Below are 24,421 nucleotides of genomic sequence, written 5' to 3'. Positions count from 1 at the left end.
AGGTATGTTATAAATGATGAATTCACATTTTGGATAGCAAATAACAATTTACATTTAGAAAATGGAAAATAGAAAATTATTTTAATTTAGTCTGTTGCAATTTTAAATAAATTTTTTATTTTGTTAAAAAACTTAAAACTTTTGTTAAAAACGATAATTAAGGAATAGATTAACACACAAGTCAATAGATTGAGACAAATATTTTCGCCAAAAAGCTTATAAGAGGAAATTCCTCAACTATAATTTCAATGTTATTTTGTCGGACTATTTAATTTTTGGAACTCTGTTTCTTATCGCAAGATATTTGTTTGCTGGTTGGGAGTTAAAACCAAAAAAACTGCAACAGACACGAAAAACCGACATCTAGGTTACCTAGAAAACTAAAACTTTTGCAATCTATACAGGTTGCCATCAATTTTGACAAAATGCAAAAATTCTTTTTATAACGATGAATTTGTACTTTTTGTCAAAATTTTGTTTTATCCTTTAAAAAAAATGAGATTTAAGTTATCAGAAGTTAAGGAAATAATTTAAAGTAAGTAAAATGCAATTTTTATGTTATGTCATAATAAATACCCTAATCTATCCAAACGTATATGTACGATATATAAAGTTGACAGCTAAATCAAAAGTATGTCTTTTTTAAACTAATACTACAAATATTTCATGCAGTGAAAACTAAAAATAGCTATAAAATTAAATTTTTTACAGAATCAAACAAATATTTGACTTCTGAAATTAATTTCTTAAATTTTCAGAAAAATATCTTTTAAATAAAAAAAGTTAGCGCTACATTTATAAAGTAGTTCCAACCGGGTGTCACACGACACCTCTAAATCTTTGTTTTTATTTTAACAGGTATCTTTTATTGAGGAACTCATATCAATATTTTTACCATAATATATTATCCTGTCAATGGATTAAAATGAAAAAAAAAATTAATTGAACATGGCTAGTAATAATATTTGCTTAGTTTGTTCAATTATTTTTCTACCAACTTGCTCCAACTTGAAGGTGATAATAAATGCAAAAAACCGTTCTAAAAATTTTAAATTGTTAAAATTCCAGTGCAAACGTAGATAAATACCATATCAAATTCGTACTGATAATAGTAAACAAAACATCTTTTATATGTAACAATTGATTAAAACATTGTTGTCATTTAGGTTATTGTTTGATGGCTAATATACAGAATATACAAACAATACAAACCAAGATACATATCTAGACTTACCATACAGACATATATCTCATATCCTGTATGTATCTTATGTTTGATATGTAGGTACTGTTACCAACCTAATCGTCATTAAATTACCAACATATTATTTTCGACATATGTACTGAATTAATTACCTTATGTGCATATTATTATACATGTATGAATAGTTAAGTGAAGTGTTTAATACCTATAGTACACATAATAATAATAAGAGACCACCCAGGTATACCTACGTACTCTAGTTGCATCGAATTCACAGTTGGTAGTGGTATTATTTACATGTTGTATTCCTATCTATTGTTCTATTTTACCTATTTAATACAAATATCTATCATTGCAATGTAGGTACAAATTTATCAAACATAAAAGCCATCGCTGTTATATTATACTTTGATAAATAACTTTCAACTGAATGATGTAAGCTAGCTTAGAGCTGTTTGTGATAATATAATTATAGTCAACATTCATTTTTCTTTCGCTAAAGTCGTCAATCCAAAGATTCATGTGTAAAATAGTGGGACATGACTCTACTGAATCCACTGGTAATTCACGCAGTATAAAGTGTTTTATGTTATCGATAGCAGAAAATTATACCAGAAAATTATTCTTATCAAGACAAATAGAAAAGCTCTATACCAAATTTCGATCTGAGGCCTGATTCGGGAGATGTAACTATGGGAAAAATAGAAAGATTTATGAATTCACAAAAATTTAAATTTTAGTTTAGCAACTAGTAGTTTATAAAAATTTAGACAATCAAAAATATCAATAATCAAAGTCTTAAACCAGACAATGAAATACAAAACCAATGTTGAAAAGACTTATCATATCACCTTTAAATTGAATATTTTTGTTCATTATCAAATTTTATTTTCAACAAATTTGTTCAATTATCAGTTAAAACTTTTCTGTGTACACATATAATTGCCTTCAACTTGATTCAAAATGGTCTTCTATATATTTTAATAAATAACAATCAAAATGATTTATGATAGTTAAATTAAAGGGCTATATCTCTTATAATTTTTGGGAAGTAGTTTATTTTATGTACAGTATGAGTCTTTAAAATGCATATTTTAAATCCACGCAATTCTGTTATGACAAACGCCAATTGAGTTATTGAACATAATTTTTTTTTCTGATAAAAATGGAAAGATCGCTTATAAGTTTTATAGCAAAACTGTTTTTAGTTTTTCATTCGTAGAATACAAAAATTGATATTTATTTTTTATTTACAACCCAATCGAGTAAGTTTGCTCGGTAAGATGGCGTGACGCAGCTTATCTCGTTGGTATGTAGCGAAGGTTTATGTATGGACCTTTCTGTATAGCTTGAGTCATCTCATCAATCTGCATCTCAATGTAACAAAAACAGATTAGCAATATATTCTCTGCGGTACCTGCTGCAATGCTGAGAATTTAAAGGACTATGGGCTAGACCGATGATCTTCACTTGGAAGCCAGCACTCCTTACGTTAATCTGTGTTAAAAACCATGTAATTTATCACAAGATCACTGAAATTTGTCTTTGATAAGTCGTTCACTTCAATGGTTTCCTTAGTTCGTTAAGAAGCCAGACCCCTTTTGCAAGTAATGCAGGTAATTATAATAATAAATTATAATTATAAATAATGCAGTTTTTTTGTACAAAAGTCTAACAATGGCGGTGAAACACAATTTTTGAAACTGCTTTCGTGGTGTCATATTTATTTGTTTATTTATATATTATCCCTTTGATAATCTGATATTGATACTGATTATTAGTATATTTGATAAACAGTGTTTGACTCACTGTACTTTATGTGAAACACTTCCGCTCGCACAATCATTTTCCGTGCCCTTATAATAACAAGAAAAAATAATAAATTAAGATTTAACTAGCTCGACCCGTACGGAATTCCGCTCCCAAAGCTATCGTAACCCGTGACTTCCCTGTACCCATGGCTAAAAACAACAAACAACAAATTTCGTATAAAAGTGGAGAAAAAATCAAAAGTTCTTGAATTAATAATATTAGGAGAAAATATTATTAAAAATATAATTATATGTCTAGAGTATTAGGAGAGCATCTGTAAAAACTAACAGATTTGCCTGATAAACTTATTATTTCAATTATTTTTATTCGCTTAAATTATTTGTCTAGCGTGTTTTTTTCCCAAGCGGTACATTTTTAGACCAAGAGTATATTTTTCGTCAAACCTAGAAATAATAAGCTTGAAAATGAGAGGTGAATCATGGAATTTTATAAAGGAATAAGGAAGATAAGGATAGAACCTGCTAGAAGTAATAATATATAAGTTCTTTTACTATTGTTTAAGGATTGGACAAGCACAGACAAATAAATATTTGGCAAATCTATGATAATCGAACATAAATTCCATCGATAAGAATTTTCTCTAGGATAAAAGATAGGCTCATCCGGTATATAAATAGGTACACACAATGACATATTTCGTTATTTAGCTTGAATGAAAATTGTAAGGTTGATTGTACATACTTAGGTATGTGTGTATACGTAGATATGTACGTAAAACATATTTGATAAATACCAAACAGCTAAAAGATGATTTATTATCTTTAATAATCAAAATGAATACAACAGATACATATATGTACACATCCACAAATATTTACACTTACTGAATGAGCAAATTGAACGTAAAGTACAATATACATTTACTGTAAGAAATAAAGCCGGAAAAAGGTCATCAGGTTGCAAATTCTATGGGACAATATGAGTTTTTATGGCACCCAGCTCAAAATGTTCGTATGAGTGTGCAAAACAAAGTCATATTGATTAGAAAGTGTACTGTTATATACTAAGTTCACCCAAGCTTATTACGCTGAAAAAGCATGAATATTTGTAACAGACATACCGACGGACGCAACATTTTTTAAAAACCACTTTTTTGGAATCAGGGAACCTGAAAACGTGTATTTCCGTTGAAACCCCGATATCGATTTCTTTTTCGATCTCAATACTTTATTATATTTATAATATAATAAAGAAAATTACGTCTTATTCTTTATTCAACAACTCAAATTACATGAGTATTTTCTGAACAAACTCCAAAAAAATGCTCTGAAATAAATCTTCGCCCATTTATTACTACAGACGCAATATATCTGATAATCATAATATAAAGATATATTCATTCATTCATCGAAAAGCACCATATACGTCAGACAATTACAAATGTACGTCTATAAACCATGGAACAGTTATTGTACGTAAGAATTCTAATTAACAATAATTAAAATAATGAGTTTGACAATAATATTGTGTATTTAAAGATAGACATAACGAATATAAATATTAGCAATATAAAATGAATAATTAAAATAATGATTTTATATTAAAAGTAAGCAATCACAATTATAATTAGATGTATTTTTTATACCATGGTATAGGTGTTCATAAATTTGATAATATAGATATCGCTCTTCAATCATCAATACTGTAACTATATATCTATAGTCGTCTCTGTTCATCAAATGATGGATCTTCGAATTTTAAAAATTAAATTACAATTTAGTTTTTATATCATCGACAATCTTATATTTTTATAGTATTATTATAAACTACAAGATTGTATAAATATTTTCGATAGTTTTTTATCACACTATCTAGATTTTTTGATATAGAAATATCCAATTGAAAAGGATAACCATGATGCATTATTTTTTCAGCCAACTTTGAACGATAAAATAATAATAAAAAGCCCGGTGACCTAGGAATTTCTTGTGATTTTTGGAAACTTTGTTAATCAAAAATTTATTTATAAAATTTAATTGAAATCCCTAGTTTTATCCAATCCTTGCACATCTCCTTAAAAATATTTATGTTACAAACAAAATTTTAATAGGCGTTGGTAAATTAATTAAAAGTTTCAAGGTGGAAAATTGTGGTAGATAACAGTGATTTTCAAGATAAAGAATAAATACAAAATATAGTATATTTTATTAAGGGTATTTGACATTCTAGCAATGGAATTGAAATAAATAAAATGTACAGTGATCAATTTGTAATCTCTTGTGAATATTTTGGGATTTTGATTATTACATGTGTAGGTACATGTTGTTTTTTGCCATAAAAATGCAGATAGTGTATATTAATAATTGGTTTTTTTTTCACAGACAGATTTTATTCATTCATTTGTACGAATATATTTTGCACATATGTTGATTGTTTGATTGGTGTTTCCCATGTCGATTTACGTAATTGATCTATTTATTTATTTATTAATAGTAGGTACCCATAGTAGTTATATGTAATATATATACACATATATGCACATATAATATGGCGTCAGGTGATACTGACAGTTTAACATCAATTAAACATGAAAATAACAACTATGGAATTACTATTTTATAGAAATTAATGTATAATAATTATAAACATAAAATAATTATTATACATACATTTAGATGTAAACTTGTTTACACATTTTAACTTATGCATCAATAAAATATACCTACAGGATGTTTCCTGAGGCGTCTAGAATCACAACGGTTTTATAAAGTTGTAATAATGATTTATCAAAAGATAATAAGCCATCATTTGGTTGTGAATGAAGCTTCTAACTTGAAAAAATCTGAGGATAGGATGCACACAAATTCTTCAAACACATTATGCGAAATAACAAAAGTTTATCATGAGATGTGATACAAACTATCGTCCAGTAATTCTGGCTTGATTTCTGGCTAATCTCCTATGGACCTTCTAAACCTTAACCAGCACTTGTGTCATATATAATAAATATGATTCTTTGTAAGTTGATTAATTTTACTTTTAACCGTCATTTAAATCTTCATTGTAATTTAATTGCCACGATCATATATGTGGCTGATTTATGAGCATGTTAAAAGTAATGTTAAAAACAGTTTGTCGTTACGTTTGCCAAAACGTCAGCCAGATATCTGGGGACACTTGAGATTTAAGTCATCCCTAAGTGGAAGGTTTGATCCGATAAAAACAACGGTCTAATACGTGGCTGATATTTTTATATTACGCTTAGAACAACAGTTTGAAGGTAAATTTTGAATATCAGTCAGTAATCCGAGGACAATTGCCCAGACGGGTCCTGGCACTTGAATAAACACTGTACATTACTCATTTTTATCTTATTTTTAACACAAACTGTATGGAAAAAGGAATTTATTTTAGGTTGTTCTCTCGCTACGGAACCCGGCTGATGTATCGGAATTTGTTTGAGTAACCTTAAATCTTAATTTTCTGAGATAAAAAATTACATTGAATATTTCGAGACATATACATCGAATAAAATAGAGACTAGCCCCATAATTTTACCAAAGAACATTAATTTAATTAAAATAAAAACGAGAAATAAAAGTTTCAAGTTTTATAATATACAAACTTTGCGAAAAACCCCCTCTCTGTCATGTATATGTCCTATGACACAATTTTGAAGAAGCTTATTTACCACGCTGCAAAAAGTTAGGGTTCATAGATTTTTTTTAGGCACCATATCCTAAATTAGTACTTTTAATATATGGTAGGCCCTAAAATTTGTGATGTTACAAACATATTGAAATTTTGCATACTGTTAAGTAGCCTACTAACACTTCAGTAATTCAGAATATTGATTGGAATAAAAAGTTATTTTATTAAAAAATTTGCAAACTATAATTTTATTACTATCTACTTTTTCGTAGTCACTTGAATGATTTCGATTTTCATATCCAATTATAAAAATTATATCAATACATAGTATAAAACAAAGTCTCTTCCCACTGGCAGTTCTTATGTCCCTATGTATGCTTAAATCTTTAAAACTACGCAGCGGAATTTGATGCAATTTTCTTAAAGATAGAGTGATTCAAGAGGAAGATTTTTATGTATTATACATGTATAGTAAACGCTGATAGTTTTAGAGATGAAAAGAAATTATGAACCAAGTGACGGCATATGAAGTGAAGGTTGTAACACAATAATCTTTGTATTTAAAATTGAAGTTTCCCAGCGAAGCGAATAGTTCACAATTAGTAATTTATATTTAGTTTTGTAAAATATTTATTTGGTTTGGAACAATAAATATAATTTACACAATACATATGTATAACATTATATAATTATTTCATCCAAATGAAAGGTATCTTATTAGCCTAAATCAAAGAGTATAGTCCAAGTTTACTTAATCGACCGTTACTGTAAACTGCCATCAGTTAAACTCAGGTAGGTACACTTAATATTCTGTGAGCATATAGTTAGTAACCTTCCTTACTACATGTATAACGATCGTTTCTATGATATTGTATACTTTGTGTATTACAAATCTTTCATACAACTAAAGTTTAATCAATTAATTTCAAACTTATGTTTCAGTTCCTGTATTATAATAGCATGTATACATATATGGAATATATCAAGGTATACTAAGTTTTGTCCCAAGTTTGTGACGCTTAAAAATATTGATATTACGGCTGCCCGTCTATCTGTCTGTCCGTCTGTCACCACGAAACTCAAAATATCGAGCTAAATTTTTTATAGCATGCGTGGGTCAATTGGATCTTGGATCCGTAGGACCTATCTTGTAAACATTTAGGGGTAGAAAAAAGTTTAAAATGTAAAAATTGTGCTTTATGAAAAAATTAGCAACTTTTTTTTAAACATTTTTTCGTAAACATCACTGTTTACCCATGAAGACGCAAATTAGGTTAGGAACATATAGTATGTATAAACGTATTGTATTTGTGTGGAATTTGGGTGAAAAAAAAAACGATTACGTAGTCAACACTGTCTATACATGGTATTTCAACAATTAACTCATTCAATTGTTTGTTTTTACTTGCATTACCTTCCTCAGGCTAAAAAAAATTCCAATGAATATTTCGAGACATATACATCGAATAAAATGTAGACTAGCCCCATACTTTGACCAAAGAACATTAATTTAATTAAAATAAAAAACGAGAAATAAAAGTTTCAAGTTTTATAATATACAGACATTGCGAAAAAATTGTCGGATGATAAATGGTAGTAAACTTTATTCCCTCATTCCCTTGATATTGAGTTTAGTTTTTTATTATCTACCTACTTAGTTGATATTCAATTGCTTTTTATATAATTGCTCATTTCGTGTATATTCCAAGTGCTCATTAAGGCATGACACAAAACACTTAATCCACAATTTTCATAGATCAATTTCTTAAAAAATGCCATCCACTTTTAGATCTATGCCCAAGCGCAATATTTAAGAGTCATTTCAGAACGGCAGGAACTTTCGAAGTTGTTAGCTAGTACCGCTTTTCCGTAGTACCGTGGGACTCTGTATTCTCAAAGCAAAGAGGTGGGGTGGAGGTGATTTGGACCATAGAGATTAGAAAATAGTAGCGTATGTATCCAGGTTGAATTGGTCGTCCCCAATGCTAGTTGTAGGGTTGAACTAGTAAAATGTCAGTTCTGTTTCACCAAGAAAGTGATTTTAGAACGGCCGAAACTTTGCTCACTTAAAGACTAATGATAATTCTGTTAATTTTCCCAATTTTCATTGTTGACATCCAGACACAGCCGCATAACGAGAAATTACCTGAAAGTGAACAATGAAAATTGGGAAAATTAACAGGATTTTCAAAAAATAAAAGTACCCCGATCAGGTAAAATATGAATAATTATAACATATCCTTTCAAATCGATAGAGTAAGGGGTATAATCGCAGTGTTTGAAATTCAATTGTAACTTTAACTATTCTTATCTGGAAAACCGATTTTTTTTTAATTTTTATTCACCAATGAGTGGTGAAAATGATTCTTAAAATAATTATTAAGTTTCACGCCAATTAAAACCTCATATCGCGCCAATCAATAATTTTTATAGAACAGTCTTAAATAAACTAAAAACTGGTAATTCAAATTTTCTTAAAATACGGGCTTCAAGCGGAAATCTGACCATAGTGCAAACGTTTTCAATACACACTTGATACAAACATAAATTGTATTGTTCAATTATAATTGCAACTAAATATTATTACTATATACATACCATCCATTCACTACCCAGTATAGTATTCGCGAGAGAAATGATGAGTAGTCAAATTGAGAATTAAACCAGATCCCATGAGTCCAAAATATCATTTTAGTATGATGTTGTAATTTAATAAGATTAGTGTAATGTTCGTTATTGTCTCTGTGCTTATACTGGAAGTACCACGAAAATATTAGTTATTTTAATAACTTTATCTATTCATCGGAATAAATATCGATTTCATACGATTTAAGGTTGAGCTCAATTGCTCTTATTGGATTTTAATGCTAAGAAAGACTCCATCTAGCGATAGAAAAATATATAGTATATCTCCTGCCTCTTTAATGATTGAAATAATCAGCTATTTGATTTTATAGCTACTTTCAGTTTTTACTGTATGAATTAATTGTAATATTAGTTCAAAAAAGACATACTTCTAAGGATTGCTTTTTAAGTAATTGCTAATTTTCTGTATTCCATCTTCCAAGTGTTTATTAAGCCATAGGTAGATACTTAAACCACGAATTTCGTGTAACAATTGCTTAAAAGATGTCAACATCTATCTCTATCCCTATCCCTATTCCTATTCCTATATATTATAAATGTGAAAGTAAGGATGTTTGTTTGTTTGTGACGTTTTCACGGAAAACTAGCGAATGGTTTTTATTGAAACTGTACAGCAATAGAGCTCAAGCATCATGCAGAATAACACATGAGCTATAAATTAAAAAGATACAGATATTAAAAAACTGAAAACTATGCATATCTTTTAGCTGTGTAAAACAATCCCTTCAAGTGATATGTAACGTTGATAAGTGAGATCAAAAGAGGTGCAGGTTAAAAAGCGTTGGTTTTTACTTTTAAGTCCAAAGAAGCGGGCAGGTATCAAGGTAGTACTTTTATATTTACAATGTTAGTAAGTTCATGTGTTGAGTTTCATTCATGTTAATTGAATATTTATATTAAAAGGCATTACGAAATATTCGCCATCCAATTTTTGGACATCGTATAGAAATATTATTTTAGCAGTACAGCAGAAAAAAAAACAAAAAACGAGATTATAAACGTCAGAGCTCTCAACAACTTGTTTCTAAACGTGTTTTATTTGATATTAAATTAAAAATTAACTTATAACATGATTATTTTTATATGCGAATGTACAGGTATAATGTTCAAATATTATGTATGAATTATACATGTGTTTTTCATCCTTGCGTATGTGAATTATATTATCTCCTCCAACATTCATTTACCCCACAAAGCTACAGTAAAAGGCTTTATTATTTGTCCAGAGATAAGCGTTGTGAATCCTCTTTGATAACATTAAAATACATTTTTTAAATTTATAGTAGGCATATACAGAATGTTCGATTTACATCTAGGCATATAAATATCACGAGTATGACAGAATACTTGCGTTTATAGGTGTTATATGAAATTGCAAAAGTGACTTGTATGGTGGCTTATCTGTTATAGTTCATCTATTCAACTAAGAAACTCCCACTCTCCAAGGGTCTTACAACTATCTCAACGCATAACGAAGCTTCAACACATACATATAATACCTCTCACTTAAATGTATTACTTAACGCATGTATTCTATCATACTCGTGATATTTATATGCCTAGATGTAAATCGAACATTCTGTATACCGATTGTAAGCCATCTCATGAGCCATATAAAATATATGAAGTAAGAAGAGTTTCTATGGACGTTCTTATGGTGTTTTATGGTTATGTGTCATTTTCAGTTCAGAGTCCAATACTTAATCTATTTTAAAAATGCTTTCATATACAGAATACAGCACTTTATCAGCACTTAATATGGTCTGTTTTTATTTTCAAAAAGTTTAAGGTTTCGCATTAAAAAATCTTTTACATTGTTACACAACTAACAATTATTTAAGATATTCCAGTCTAATCATTAAAGCTCATCACCTGCAAGTTCAAAGAACAATTCAGATAATGACGAGATTTTTGCTAAAATATAATTACATTACATTTTTTCGGTACTTGTATAAAAATAAATAAGTAATAACGCAATTACTTTACCAAATAAGTAAAACATAATCCCTCTCAGGTGTATTGAAGCAATAAAATTCTGATTTAATTTCGTTGAAAATAAACTCTTACCACTACTAGTGTAGTTTTACGATTTGTATAAAACATGTTTTACGCAGTAAATACACAATCGTGATTACAATAAATTAAATCAACATTTCAAAATAATGTTTAAATTCAAGATTTACATGTTTCGTGATTAAATACCAACAAACTATTCTAGGTAAAACATTAATGAGAAGAAATCCTTTTCTTAAGAATGAGAGTAGGTATATTGTACCTGTATTATTATTATGGCGTATATAGTATTCAAAGAAAGTTATATTAAACAGATAGTTAACTTGATGCTTCAGGCAATAAATGCGTATAACGAACACATTGTTGTTACACATTTAACAAAAATTATTTACAAATTGTTTAGTATTATGTTAATGTATTAATCCAGTAAAAGATGTTACAAATAATGGAAAATGAAAGAAACCTTTCGCATTTTGCTAAAACCTCATGGAATGTGTTTCTTAGGTGTCAAATAGCGTTAGTAAGGCATGAGTTAGTGATGCAAATATTTCTATTTGTTAATAAACAATAAATTGTTTACTCAATGGAACGAGCTGACAAAATTGATAAATAGGCAACTTGAATTACGTATACGTTATACATGTATAATAGTTTTCGATTACTTCACAAACACTTACGTCCTTACAAGTTACCAATTTATAAATTTTGAAAGTCAACTGTAACATTGATCGTTTCATTGAATTAACAATTTATTGTTTATTAACAAATAGAAACATTTGCACCATTAACTCGGGCGTTGCTAATGATATTTGATACCTAAGAAACACATTCAATGTGGTTTTAACAAAATGCGAGCGGTTTCTGTCACTTTCCTTTATTAGCCGATTTTTGTAACATTTTTAACTGTACTATATTGGGTTTTCTAAATAAGAGATACTCACTTGTTTTTAATAAGAAACCACAGCATCGCTAGACAACATGTTGTTCATAGCAACATCAATACCCATCAATAGTTTTTATACACTTACGGTAAGAGATAGAATAACACTTTAAATTTGAAAGTTGATCCTTGTTAAAAAGTTTACGATTTTTGTTTAAAACATTTTTTCGGATGAAATGCGACTTAAAAATATATCATTTTTGCATATAATCGAAAGAAAATACGATTAAAGTTTATCGATTTTTGTAGGTCAAAGTCGTGGACACAGACGAATGTCCTCTATTGCCTTTGACGAAAGCCTTTTTCCTTGTAGATAGTGTGTTTTATTTCAACTAAATGCAATAATGACATATTTTTAAGTCATATTTCCTCCGAAAGCTAACGTTTTTCGAAAAAAAAAATGTTTTAAACAAAAATAAGGGATCGGACTACATTTTTTTATCAATGAAAAATGCAGTTGGTTATTAAAATCTTTACTAGTATGCAAGGTATTAAGGACTAAAATTCCTAATTAAACAAAGAGGAAGATACCCGCTAGTGACGTCATACTTGAGTATCGCCTTAGAAATTGCATATAAAACTTTGTTTTTCTAAAAGAAAGTGGACAACATTTGAATACAAACTCTGATTGCTTAGAACTTCTTCGCTTTTTAATAAATCAATTTTAATTTCACTTTCAAATTTCACTGTTATCAAGTCTAGTTTTACATTTTTATTGGTAATAAGACCAATTTGACATCAGGATTATCCCCATATTGTTGGTTTTTTTCTATGAGTATCAACTTTCTCATTTAAAGAAATCTGAAGAAGTAGGTCCAATATAATGTTAGAACAGGCTGTCCACCAAACTCTACAACTTTTGTTTCAGTTATTTTTTTAAATTATATATTAATTATATTACTTTGTAAAACATGTACCATAGATCGATTTGACATTGTTATAAATTTAAATGTACTGCCCACAGTAAATATTTCGTGAATTTACGATTATCATGACTAATTAGTCAGTACATTCAAAAGTAAATACAATTATTAAATATTTGTTAACTAAACTAATTGTGGTTTACTAATTTAATTTTGCCTATGTGAACATAGAAATAAAATTGTTGTTTTTTCTTTAGTTATTATTGGTAGACCTTTTACACAAAGTATGTACCTAATAATTGATTACTATAATATTAGTTAATTACAGTATAGACTCCTGAAGTGAGCAGTAGATTATTGAAGCACATGTAGTGAGCACAAAAATGAATTAAATGTTATTAGATACAAATAATTTTTACCATTTTGCGTATAGAGGTTTTCCACCGTGTAAACCAGATTTTTTATTAATTTATTTTTTAACCCATGAATCAAAAAAAGGGTTGTTATAGGTTAGAACCAATATGACCTTCAAAATCGGTTCCCTTTTTTGGAGAGCTATAAGGAAATAGGTAATTTAATGGAGAGTGTTCTTAGTTGTGTTTTATGTGCGAGCTTGGAGTTCCGTACCCGAAACATTCGTCGAACGGTTTTTAAATTTTGTAAATTTCACTTGTTGGGAAAGAAGGATGGTAAATTTTTCTATAGTTGCTAGACTATAAATAGTGCTAGTCTTAGTTGCTTGTCACCAAAAAAGTTTTGACAAAATCTGCGACTTTTACTAACATAGTGCGATACGCGAGTTCAGAAAGGTTAAAAATAAATTAATGAATTTCATATCATATGGGATGGATGTATTACATTATTACTACCATGTAATTATACGCATACAACAACATTAAACATTAAAATAACTAGAAGTTAATGATTATTGTTATTTTGGAAATAAACAAAATAACATATGTATCTCAACCAATTTGATATTATAGATATCTATCTACCTATTAATAATATCCATGATACCGAAAGTCCGAAATGGAACCATTAAAGGAAGTTACAGATAGATATCGCATCATTAATCATTTAGGGATACTCCTAATGTCGAATTAATTACCCATAATAATATTAGACCAGACTTGATACCATGACAAAATTTGAAAGTGAAATTAAAATTGATTAACAAACGAGGAAGTTACAAAATATCACAGATTGCATTCAAAGGTCGTCCATCTCCTTTTATAGCAAAACAAAGTTTTATATGTAATCTCTATGGCGATAATCACGTATGAAGTCAGTAGCAGGTCTTAAATAAGTAAAAAAGTATCTTAATATTTGTTTAATTAGAAATTTTAATCGTTCGCATCTTGCATACTAGAAAAGATTTTAAAAACCAACTTCATTTTCTATTCGTGAAGTGAGAATTCTTCATCTGAAGTGATAAAAAAAATTTAGTCCGATCCCCTATTATACAAAGAAACAGCCTATTATACAAAGAAACAGGAGTTAGGAGTTTGGACTGATTATATAACAGATTTTCCGAAAAACTTTAAGAGACGACGGGGCATACCGTTTACTTTGGGCACCAGATACCTCGGAGACCAATTCTGTCGCGATGTCGTGCCCTACTAATATGGAAAGGAGACAGATACCTTAATAAAATAAAGGTATAATGTTAAGAATATTAAACCACTTTTAATGTATTAAATGGAAAATTCAACAAAAACTAAAATTCTTTGGAGTCACAGTAATTAGCGATTGCATTGCCTGAACAGCAATTTCTCAGTTGGAAAAAATTAATATTGTTCCTAAAAAGTTTAAAATAGTATAAATTTTTATACAAAGTGGATTTTATCCTGGTCCCATTAGGATACAAGTACCTACAATCAACTCAATCTGCAAGTGAGTTCGAAGTTGAATAAGATTCAAACTTAGAAATTCATTTCTAATTATTTCTTATCAGAATTGAAAAAAATCTAATGTATTAATAACTATTAATTTTTTTTTACATTTTTTTATTTTTATTTTTCTATTTTATTTTATGTTTTTATTCTATTAATCTGCTGTGTTAAATAGAGTTTTCAAACCATTTTCCCTGAAGCACATGAGAATGATTTGGTAGCGTCTTTGGAAATTCTAATGAAAGTTAATTTCGATCAATCATTCTACTAGTCTCAGTACCTAGTCTCTAAGGTTAAGTCGGGAATTATTCGTTTTTCGAACGATTTTTCGTCGGTGTAATATATACCTTTTGTTTCAAGAAAACCCTTCTTTTACTGAAACTATTACTTCATATTTTAACTTATTTTCTTCAAAGGAAGGCAGAATCAAAATGAGGTTGTATACGATTTTTAATATTTAGTCTTAGATTTAATTTGAAAGCCCTTTATTTATTGCAGCCGAAGCCTACATAGGTTCATTCTGTCAGGCATAATTTCGAACTGACTTTTGGATTGTGAGTTCCATTAAGGAATTTTGACAAATATGGTCACACAAAACGTTCCATTTTTCGAGACAATAACATAAACTTTCCAACAGTAAGTTAAAAAAAATTAATATAATATAAACATATATGAACATCATTTGTAGTTCGTACACCGGTAATATAAATTAAAGTTACTTTAAAACATTTTAAATGAGTAAATTAAACTTTACTAAATAGATGAGTTAATACCTAGATCTCCCATGATAAACAAGTAGTGAAACTTTAGTATTAATTATAATTATTTATTTATAAATTGTAAAATTCTAAACAATTATGTTTCTAAATAAGTTTAATAGTAAAAATATCTTGTTTAAAAATCAAATTAAACAACAAATATTACTCTAACTATGTACTATATAGCCGTTAATAAAACATATAGTCGTTAAACAGACATGTTTAAGGCATAGGCATAGGTCTGAAAAGACGACTCATGAAATTTTTAGGCCAGTATGAGCATTCAATTTTACTAATATTTATTAAACATTTCTGTAAAAATTAGCTGGATGTTAAATTTGCATAGCCTCGGAAAATAAAAAAGTAAATGGGGAAAGGCTTTGTAAATTGTGTCCGAGAATAGAATCGGTCGCGCACTTGCTCAAAGACTGCCCAGGTACCGTTGGAGCATGTAGGTTGAGTTTGCATATTCTGTGTTTTCGATTTCAAACGTTAATAGGTAGATGTAAATATTTTTGAAAGCAGAATTTCGTAAACCGTATAATAAAATAGGTTTCCATATATAGCCGACTTAGCTAGACACCCTGCAGTGTAGAGACGTCTAATTTAGCTTCTTTTTTTTTTCTTTTTTTTTTTTGTTACTAACCTACATTATAAGAATTGAATAACTTGATTAGTATTACATGCCAAATAAAAATTAAATAAAAAAAGGTTGTTTAATTTACATGTTTTCCGTTTTCCACAATGAAAACGCCCAAATTTCCAAAGTTTTCGTAAATGTAAACGTTGTAGGTTACACTGAAATGAAGCCACTCACGAAGTTTCATAAGAGTGTTATTCACGAAACCATATCCTCATATATTAGTCTGGTAGACTAACCAGTCTTGAGCAAAAACAAGATAACCAGACTTGGATTAAACTTTCAAGTATGAGTGAAAATCTTGGCATGATTTTATCACTCGGAGATAAATCAAGATTGGACAAGTCTTGTTTTGCAGACTTGGCCCAATCCATAAGAATCTCCTTCAAGGCTTGACTTAATTGTTATTTCCAATATTGATAGAGTAGAATTCCAACTCGATTGCTTTTAAAATAATAGTTTATCAATGAATAATTGTTAATAAAATAATTTTATATAATGGTCTGATAGAGATAAACAATATAGTTTACTTGCAACAAATATGGAAACTTATTATATTCAATAATATAATAAACGTATAGAATAACTTGCACATATGTTCATTGTTATTTGTATCATTGTGTATTTTCTTCTTCAATTGAGAAAATGATAAATCATATATATAGTAGTTCCATCCAATGTTGATCATTTCGTATGCTTAACTCGGAGAAAGTTAAGCATACTTAACTTTCTAGCTATTAACTCGGAAAAGGATTCACAAAAGTATGATTTTGCATGCCAAATATCTAAAATAATGAAGAGGCTAACGATATGGTCCTTTCATTTTCTAATTAAGGTAGTACGAGCGCCAAGGCAAGTTTAGACTAAAATTAGTAAGGTTAAAATTATTTGTACCTTATTTTCAACTTTGATTATGAATCTTCTTATAACTTCATGAATATTGGCGAAAAATAAGAATAAAACTTTTCGATATTTGCCTGGGTTTTCGAAATATCGAAAGTTAAATAATTAAACAAAATTTTCAAATATTGATATTTTGAAAATTACTCCAGATATCTAAAAATTTTATTCTTACTTTTTGTCCTACTTTGTTTTTTTCAAGGTTGTCCTCAGTAAAATAAGTCAAATATAGACCGAACTCGTTAATTTCAAATCCAAAATCGTGAACTGATATTTCAAAGCTTATTGGTAACCGATTAGATATCAATCAAAAATTTCATTTATTTATAGTAAATTGTATTTATTGATACAAATTGTATATTAGTAACAACAGAACTCCAATAAAAGTCTATGGTAGTCAAGTGGAATATACAGGATGTGTCAGAAAATATTGGTCAATAATCTAGAGGTTAATAAATATGTCGAATTTCTGCAGAACAACTTTATTTCGAAAACACTTCGACGAATTCATAGAAATTTAATTTTGAATGGTATTGTCAAAAAAAATCCTTTAAGCATTTTCATAAGGATCAATATTCAAGGATGCTACCATATTACCTTATAGTGTATATAATAATATTCTACCAAAATATCTCACGTATAAGGTGGTTTGTATATTTATGTAGGTAAAACAACATTTTGTAGCTTGTATACCATCCAACCAACTGTAGTCTCTAAGTTTATATTGTATACAAATAATATGCAAATTCATTCAACTGTAAATATACATTTACTTCAACCGTAGAGGGTAGACTATGCTATGCAATGCACTCACTCACTATGTATGTACAATACAATAATTGTATTTGTGACATAATATTTTCAATTAAATATTCAATATATATTATTAAATTGTAAATTAAATGAAAATAAACCGACAATAATGAACCATGAAAAACTCATATGGGTTTTACATTCCGGTCAAATTTTTTTAATCTACTATTTTGGAAAATTATTTATTTAATCATGTTGACAAAAATACCTCTTAAAGCACCGTTAATGTGTACATTTTCTAGCGAGCCCATCACGACTTTTCAGACTTTTGTCTTCCAACTAAAATAATTATCCAAAATTCTGCATAGAAAAGTGTATCACTTTTTACCCGACTGTCAAGCAGTGGTTAAGTTTTTCGGGCGTATCTTGTATGAATGTATGTATGTATGTATAATTGTTTGTAAATTTTTTTATTACCTCGTATCTTCCAAACAGCTCTGGGAATTTCGACAGTTAAGGTATCGTTAACATTCGTCTTAAAAACTCAAGTGTTATTCTTAAACTGGTGGATTTTGGGACGAAGTAGTAACGTGTTAATGAAAAAATTAAGCAATTCTATCGAGTAGGATATCAAAATAAATGAAATTGAAAGGGGATTATAAAAATATATGTAAGTTTAAACATATAACATATATATTTTTGTGATCCACTTTTAATTTCCTTCATTTTGATACCCTGATCGATAGGTTTGGTTAACTTTTTATTAGCGTATTACTATTTTCGTATTTTTATTTATAAAGAATAACTTTTTTCGTAAACCTTATAACAAAAACGATTTCTATATAGAGCCAACTTCAGTGGATACACTGTATCGAAAATAACATTTATAAATATCTAATAAATCGCATTATTGAAGGTAATTAGCTAGTGTATCATTTTGAAGACGATTATAGGACAAACTTTTAAATAAAGTTGACAAACTTTTAATATAAGATTGTGACCCAAACCCAAAGCACTTGCTTAGCGGTTTTGAGTTCGTACAAGTACTTTGGAATGTATGAGTACAAGTACTATCAATTCATGAGAAAATATTTCGAGTGTAATCTGTTTGTTTGGTTGACATTACCATTATCCTTATAAAAACAACACTCTGTATATATGTGAGGTATTCTTAAATAATTAGAAAATAATATGCATTATTAGTTTGCGACACACAAATGGTTGCTTTCATAATACATACGTTTTGTCTTACAATAGTTTCTATATAGAGATAAATGAAACGTTCTTTCTATGTTCTACTTTCTACCTTTACCTTTCAGCAATTTAACTGCATCAAATTTATTTTACTACTTGTTTTTTATCGAAAATCATATTAGAAATTTTTTTTAAATATGTTTATAAAGGTTATAGACTACAAGCCCAAGAAAGAATTGTTCGGGTGAAATGGCCCATCAAAAATCATGTTTGAAAAGGTGCTCCTTTAAATAAAAGTACAGGTGAGTATATGAATGTCACACTCTTTGGTGTCTCACCTCAGTATAAGTAATCTAAGCGAATTAAATAAATGCCGTACAGACATAAATCAAACCATTTTTTGTTTCGGAATTTGATGAAACTCAGTTTATAAGGTAATTTTGACCCAAGAAATTCAAAAATCACGTTTATTTGCCTATTGGCCGTGTAATTTTCGAAAAAAACGATATTTCGGATCGTTTTCCGGTATTATCTCGAGAATTATTCGCCCAATCGTTAAATGAAACCGATTTTTGTATTTTTTGGGTCAAAATTACCTTATATACAGAGTTTTATCGAAATTGGAGACGATAAATTTGTATCGATTTTTTGCAATTTTTTCAAGGGGTACCCCTTAGAAAAATTCGAAAAAATCGTAAAAAATTATTTGTTTCGGAATTTGATGAAACTCAGTTTATAAGGTAATTTTGACCCAAGAAATTCAAAAATCGAGTTTATTTGCCGATTGGAAGTGTAATTTTCGAAAAAAACGATATTTCGGATCGATTTCCGGTATTATCTCGAGAATTATTCGCCCAATCGTTAAATGAAACCGATTTTTGTATTTTTTGGGTCAAAATTACCTTATATACAGAGTTTTATCGAAATTGGAGACGATAAATTTGTATCGATTTTTTGCAATTTTTTCAAGGGGTACCCCTTAGAAAAATTCGAAAAAATCGTAAAAAATTATTTGTTTCGGAATTTGATGAAACTCAGTTTATAAGGTAATTTTGACCCAAGAAATTCAAAAATCGAGTTTATTTGCCGATTGGAAGTGTAATTTTCGAAAAAAACGATATTTCGGATCGATTTCCGGTATTATCTCGAGAATTATTCGCCCAATCGTTAAATGAAACCGATTTTTGTATTTTTTGGGTCAAAATTACCTTATATACAGAGTTTTATCGAAATTGGAGACGATAAATTTGTATCGATTTTTTGCAATTTTTTCAAGGGGTACCCCTTAGAAAAATTCGAAAAAATCGTAATAAATTATTTGTTTCGGAATTTGATGAAACTCAGTTTATAAGGTAATTTTGACCCAAGAAATTCAAAAATCACGTTTATTTGCCTATTGGCCGTGTAATTTTCGAAAAAAAACGATATTTCGGATCGTTTTCCGGTATTATCTCGAGAATTATTCGCCCAATCGTTAAATGAAACCGATTTTTGTATTTTTTGGGTCAAAATTACCTTATATACAGAGTTTTATCGAAATTGGAGACGATAAATTTGTATCGATTTTTTGCAATTTTTTCAAGGGGTACCCCTTAGAAAAATTCGAAAAAATCGTAAAAAATTATTTGTTTCGGAATTTGATGAAACTCAGTTTATAAGGTAATTTTGACCCAAGAAATTCAAAAATCGAGTTTATTTGGCGATTAGCCGAGTAATTTTCGAAAAAAACGATATTTCGGATCGATTTCCGATCGATTTACCTATACCAAAATTTTTTTCGTAGCATCAGTATTTTTAAGCATTACAAACTTGGGACTAAACTTAACATACTATGTATATTTCATATATACATGGTATAAATATAAATGAACTTTTGTACTTATTAATAAAAAAACACAATCAAATATAATTTTACACAGATTTTTTATACCATGTGTATATATGAAATATACATAGTATATTAAGTTTAGTCCCAAGTTTGTAACGCTTAAAAATATTGATGCTACGAAAAAAATTTTGGTATAGGTGTTCATAGAATCACCTAATTAGGCCATTTCCCGTTGTCTGTCCGTCTATCCGTCTGTCCGTCTGCTCGTCTGTCTGTCAACACGATAACTCAAAAACGAAAATAGATATCAAGATGAAATTTTTAAAGCGTACGCAGGACGTAAAAAGTGAGGTCGAGTTCGTAAATGAGCAATATATGTCAATTGGGTCTTGTAAACCGTTAGAGATAACACAAAAGTTTAACTGTAAAAAGTGTTCCTTATAAAAAAATAAACAACTTTTGTTTAAAAAATTTTTTTGTAAACATCACTGTTTACCCACAAGGGCTCAAATTAGGTGCAAATTTTATAGTATGTATTAATATGGGAATATCAGTTATGTGTATGTGTGGCTCTTTAAAAGTGGATATCTTTTTTTATTTACGTGACGTCAAAAAACAAACGACTGCATCATCAACACTATCTATATATGGTATTTCAACAATTAACTCAGTCATTTTTTTGTTTTCTCTTGTTTCTATATACATATAACGGGTCTTCTTGGGCAACTAGATTCCTAAGATAGCTCATCATCTATGTTTGAAAATTTAGTTCTTCTTTCAGTTCAACCACTTCAGTGAGTAAGCAATTCTTTTCTTTTTTCATTTGTGTTGATTACTTTAATCATGTATACAATATGTTTTTACCGTCAAAGTCTCTCGATTATATTTGACGATTTTGTTATGATACTAACAGCGTAAACTATATATAGATAAATATCTTGTCGAGTAATCTTAAAAGAACTTTTAGTCGCATTTCCTCCGAGAGCTAACGTTTAGAATCTAAATTGGCTACTAAAGCAACCCGAAGAACTAGGTCCAATCTGATGTTGGATTGGACTATATTTGATAAATATACATTATGTCATATAACTATGGTAAAATAACAAAACAAGTATGTATGTAGGCATTATATGTAGCTTAAGTCGCACGGCATGAGATCAATAAATTATTGTTCTCACCATTTATAATCAAAATAGTAAAATCTGCAATGTAAATTTCTCGAATAAAAATACAGGACATTTTACTGTACATACAAAATTTTCATAAGCTATAGGAGTTTTAAAAACCACAAAGTAATTTTTATTATCAATGAACATCTCACTGATTGTAAACATTATACAATGGAAATTTTTAGCATTATACAGTTGGTGTTAGTTGAAATGGCGATTTTAAAACTGTTCTCAAGTTCAAAAGCGTCACAAAGGAAGAACAGATTAAATTCTTCAAATAGGAAAACTGCAGATCAAACTGTAACGTGGTATATACTGATCTATTCTGATGCTATTCAATTTGTCCCAAATTTTAATTTTTTGCCTCTTTGATGGTTTAAAAATATTTTAAAGGTCATCTGGAAAAGTGAGTATATCATAACTTTTTGCAACGAGGCCAAATCATGACACCAGAGGCCTATTATGATTAAATGTAGGTACGAAATGCACCCGCAATTTCTCTTCATCGAATCCCGAGCACCCAATTTTATTACGAAATTAATCGACCTTACGTTGGAAAAAGTACATAGATTAAAATGGCGCTTTTTTCGAATAAATTGAATGAGTATTCACTAGGATATTACACTTTAAAGTAGACTCATAAAAACGTACAAAACTTTTGAAACGACCTACTACTTGAAAGACTTCTATAAACGATCTATTAGAAAGATTGTAAGTTCGCTTTTTTTTTGAACACAAATTAGTGTACTAAGATAGTATTTTTACTAATAGGGGATTGGACAAAAATATTTTTTATCACTTCAGATGAAGAATTCTCACTTCACGAATAGAAAAGTGAAGTTGGTTTTTAAAAATAAACTTTACTAAGTAGTATGCAAGATATGAACGTTTAAAATTTCTAATTAAATAAAAAGAAAGATACTAACTAGTGAATTCATACGTGGGTATCGCCATAGAGATTACATATGAAACTTAGTTTTGCTAAAAGGGGGTAGGCAACATTTGAATGCAATCTTTCATTGCTTATAACATTTTCGGTTTTTAATCAATTTCTGTTTCATTTTCAAATTTTGTCAAGTCTAGTTTTACATTTTTATTTGGTGCTATAGCCAATTCGAGATCAGAATTACCCCCTATTACAAAGTCTTGGAATCGAATTGAAATGTAGTGGCGATTTTAACCAATATTTTGTTCGAACACGACAAACATTCTATGCTCTTTATTTCTTTATTATTGTTTACTTTTAAATCTGCTCTTTGGATAACCAAGTGTCTATTTGAATGTAACATTCAGATCCTCAAATAATCTAATCTTTACTGGTTAGTAAAGTACTGTTACCAATTTAGATTAATTATTCAGTACCTTATTTACACGTATTGTATGCTATACTTCATATAGGAAATGTAAATATTTTATGAATGCTTATCAGTTACTGGCTGCAAATACAGAAATCCTCGAACAATAATAATAATAATCATAATAATCATAATTATTATTATTATTATTATTATTATAACTGCATCGCATCGGTCCCTCTTTTGTTTCTAAATATGATTGGCTTATTTGTTAAGTACTAGACTACACTCAGATATTTATTGTGTATATATGTGTCAATGATATTGCAAATTGACACATAAATCATTTACCAATTATTCAGAATAGATTTATTTGTATTAACAAAATTTATTGGCTGTTATTTTACACAATATCGTATCAGTGTGCCTGGTTTATTGTGGATAGATACGGAGTGTCCCAAAAAAATGTATACACACTTTAATACCTCATTTTTTCTAATTTATTATTTTTTTCTAGGTACAACCCATTTAAAATAATGGCTAATATTAGACTAGACTTTGAAAAACGTACTTTTATTTTAAGGTGCTACCGTCATGTCACTGTGAGAACGTTGTTAAAATGCAAACACGGCTAAGAAGAGAGTGAAGGAAGATCCACCGACGGATCATAATCGGGTCGATCAATTGTCACAATTGCAGCTACTGGGCACCCAAAAATCCTTATGTTATAGAATAACATAATTTAAATTTACCACATAGTGTGGTGTAGATTCAGCGTGGGGTTTAATTGGAATATTATTTTTGATAAAACTGTGACTGGTGCTGTGTACTTGAATTTGTTGCAGGAAAATATCATGTCAAGTATTCGTGCGCAGTTTTTCACAATTAAATTACCATCG

The 24,421-nt window shown here is 28.9% G+C and overlaps 1 protein-coding gene across 1 annotated transcript in view; it reads left to right on the top strand.

The window, feature by feature from the left end:
- The window catches only part of LOC123297861 (lachesin-like), a 547,758-nt gene extending 523,704 nt beyond the window's left edge, over window positions 1-24,054 (top strand). The window contains exon 13 of the mRNA XM_044879670.1: window positions 24,040-24,054. Within this exon, the coding sequence (XP_044735605.1) occupies window positions 24,040-24,054 (15 nt within the window). The remainder of the gene's footprint in view (window positions 1-24,039) is intronic.
- The last annotated feature ends 367 nt before the right edge of the window (window positions 24,055-24,421 follow it).

This window comes from Chrysoperla carnea, chromosome 4 (genome assembly GCF_905475395.1).
Source record: "Chrysoperla carnea chromosome 4, inChrCarn1.1, whole genome shotgun sequence".
NCBI classification, from domain to species: domain Eukaryota; kingdom Metazoa; phylum Arthropoda; class Insecta; order Neuroptera; family Chrysopidae; genus Chrysoperla; species Chrysoperla carnea.
The sequence above is the reverse complement of the archived record's forward strand: the minus strand, read 5'-3'. Positions and strand labels throughout refer to the sequence as shown.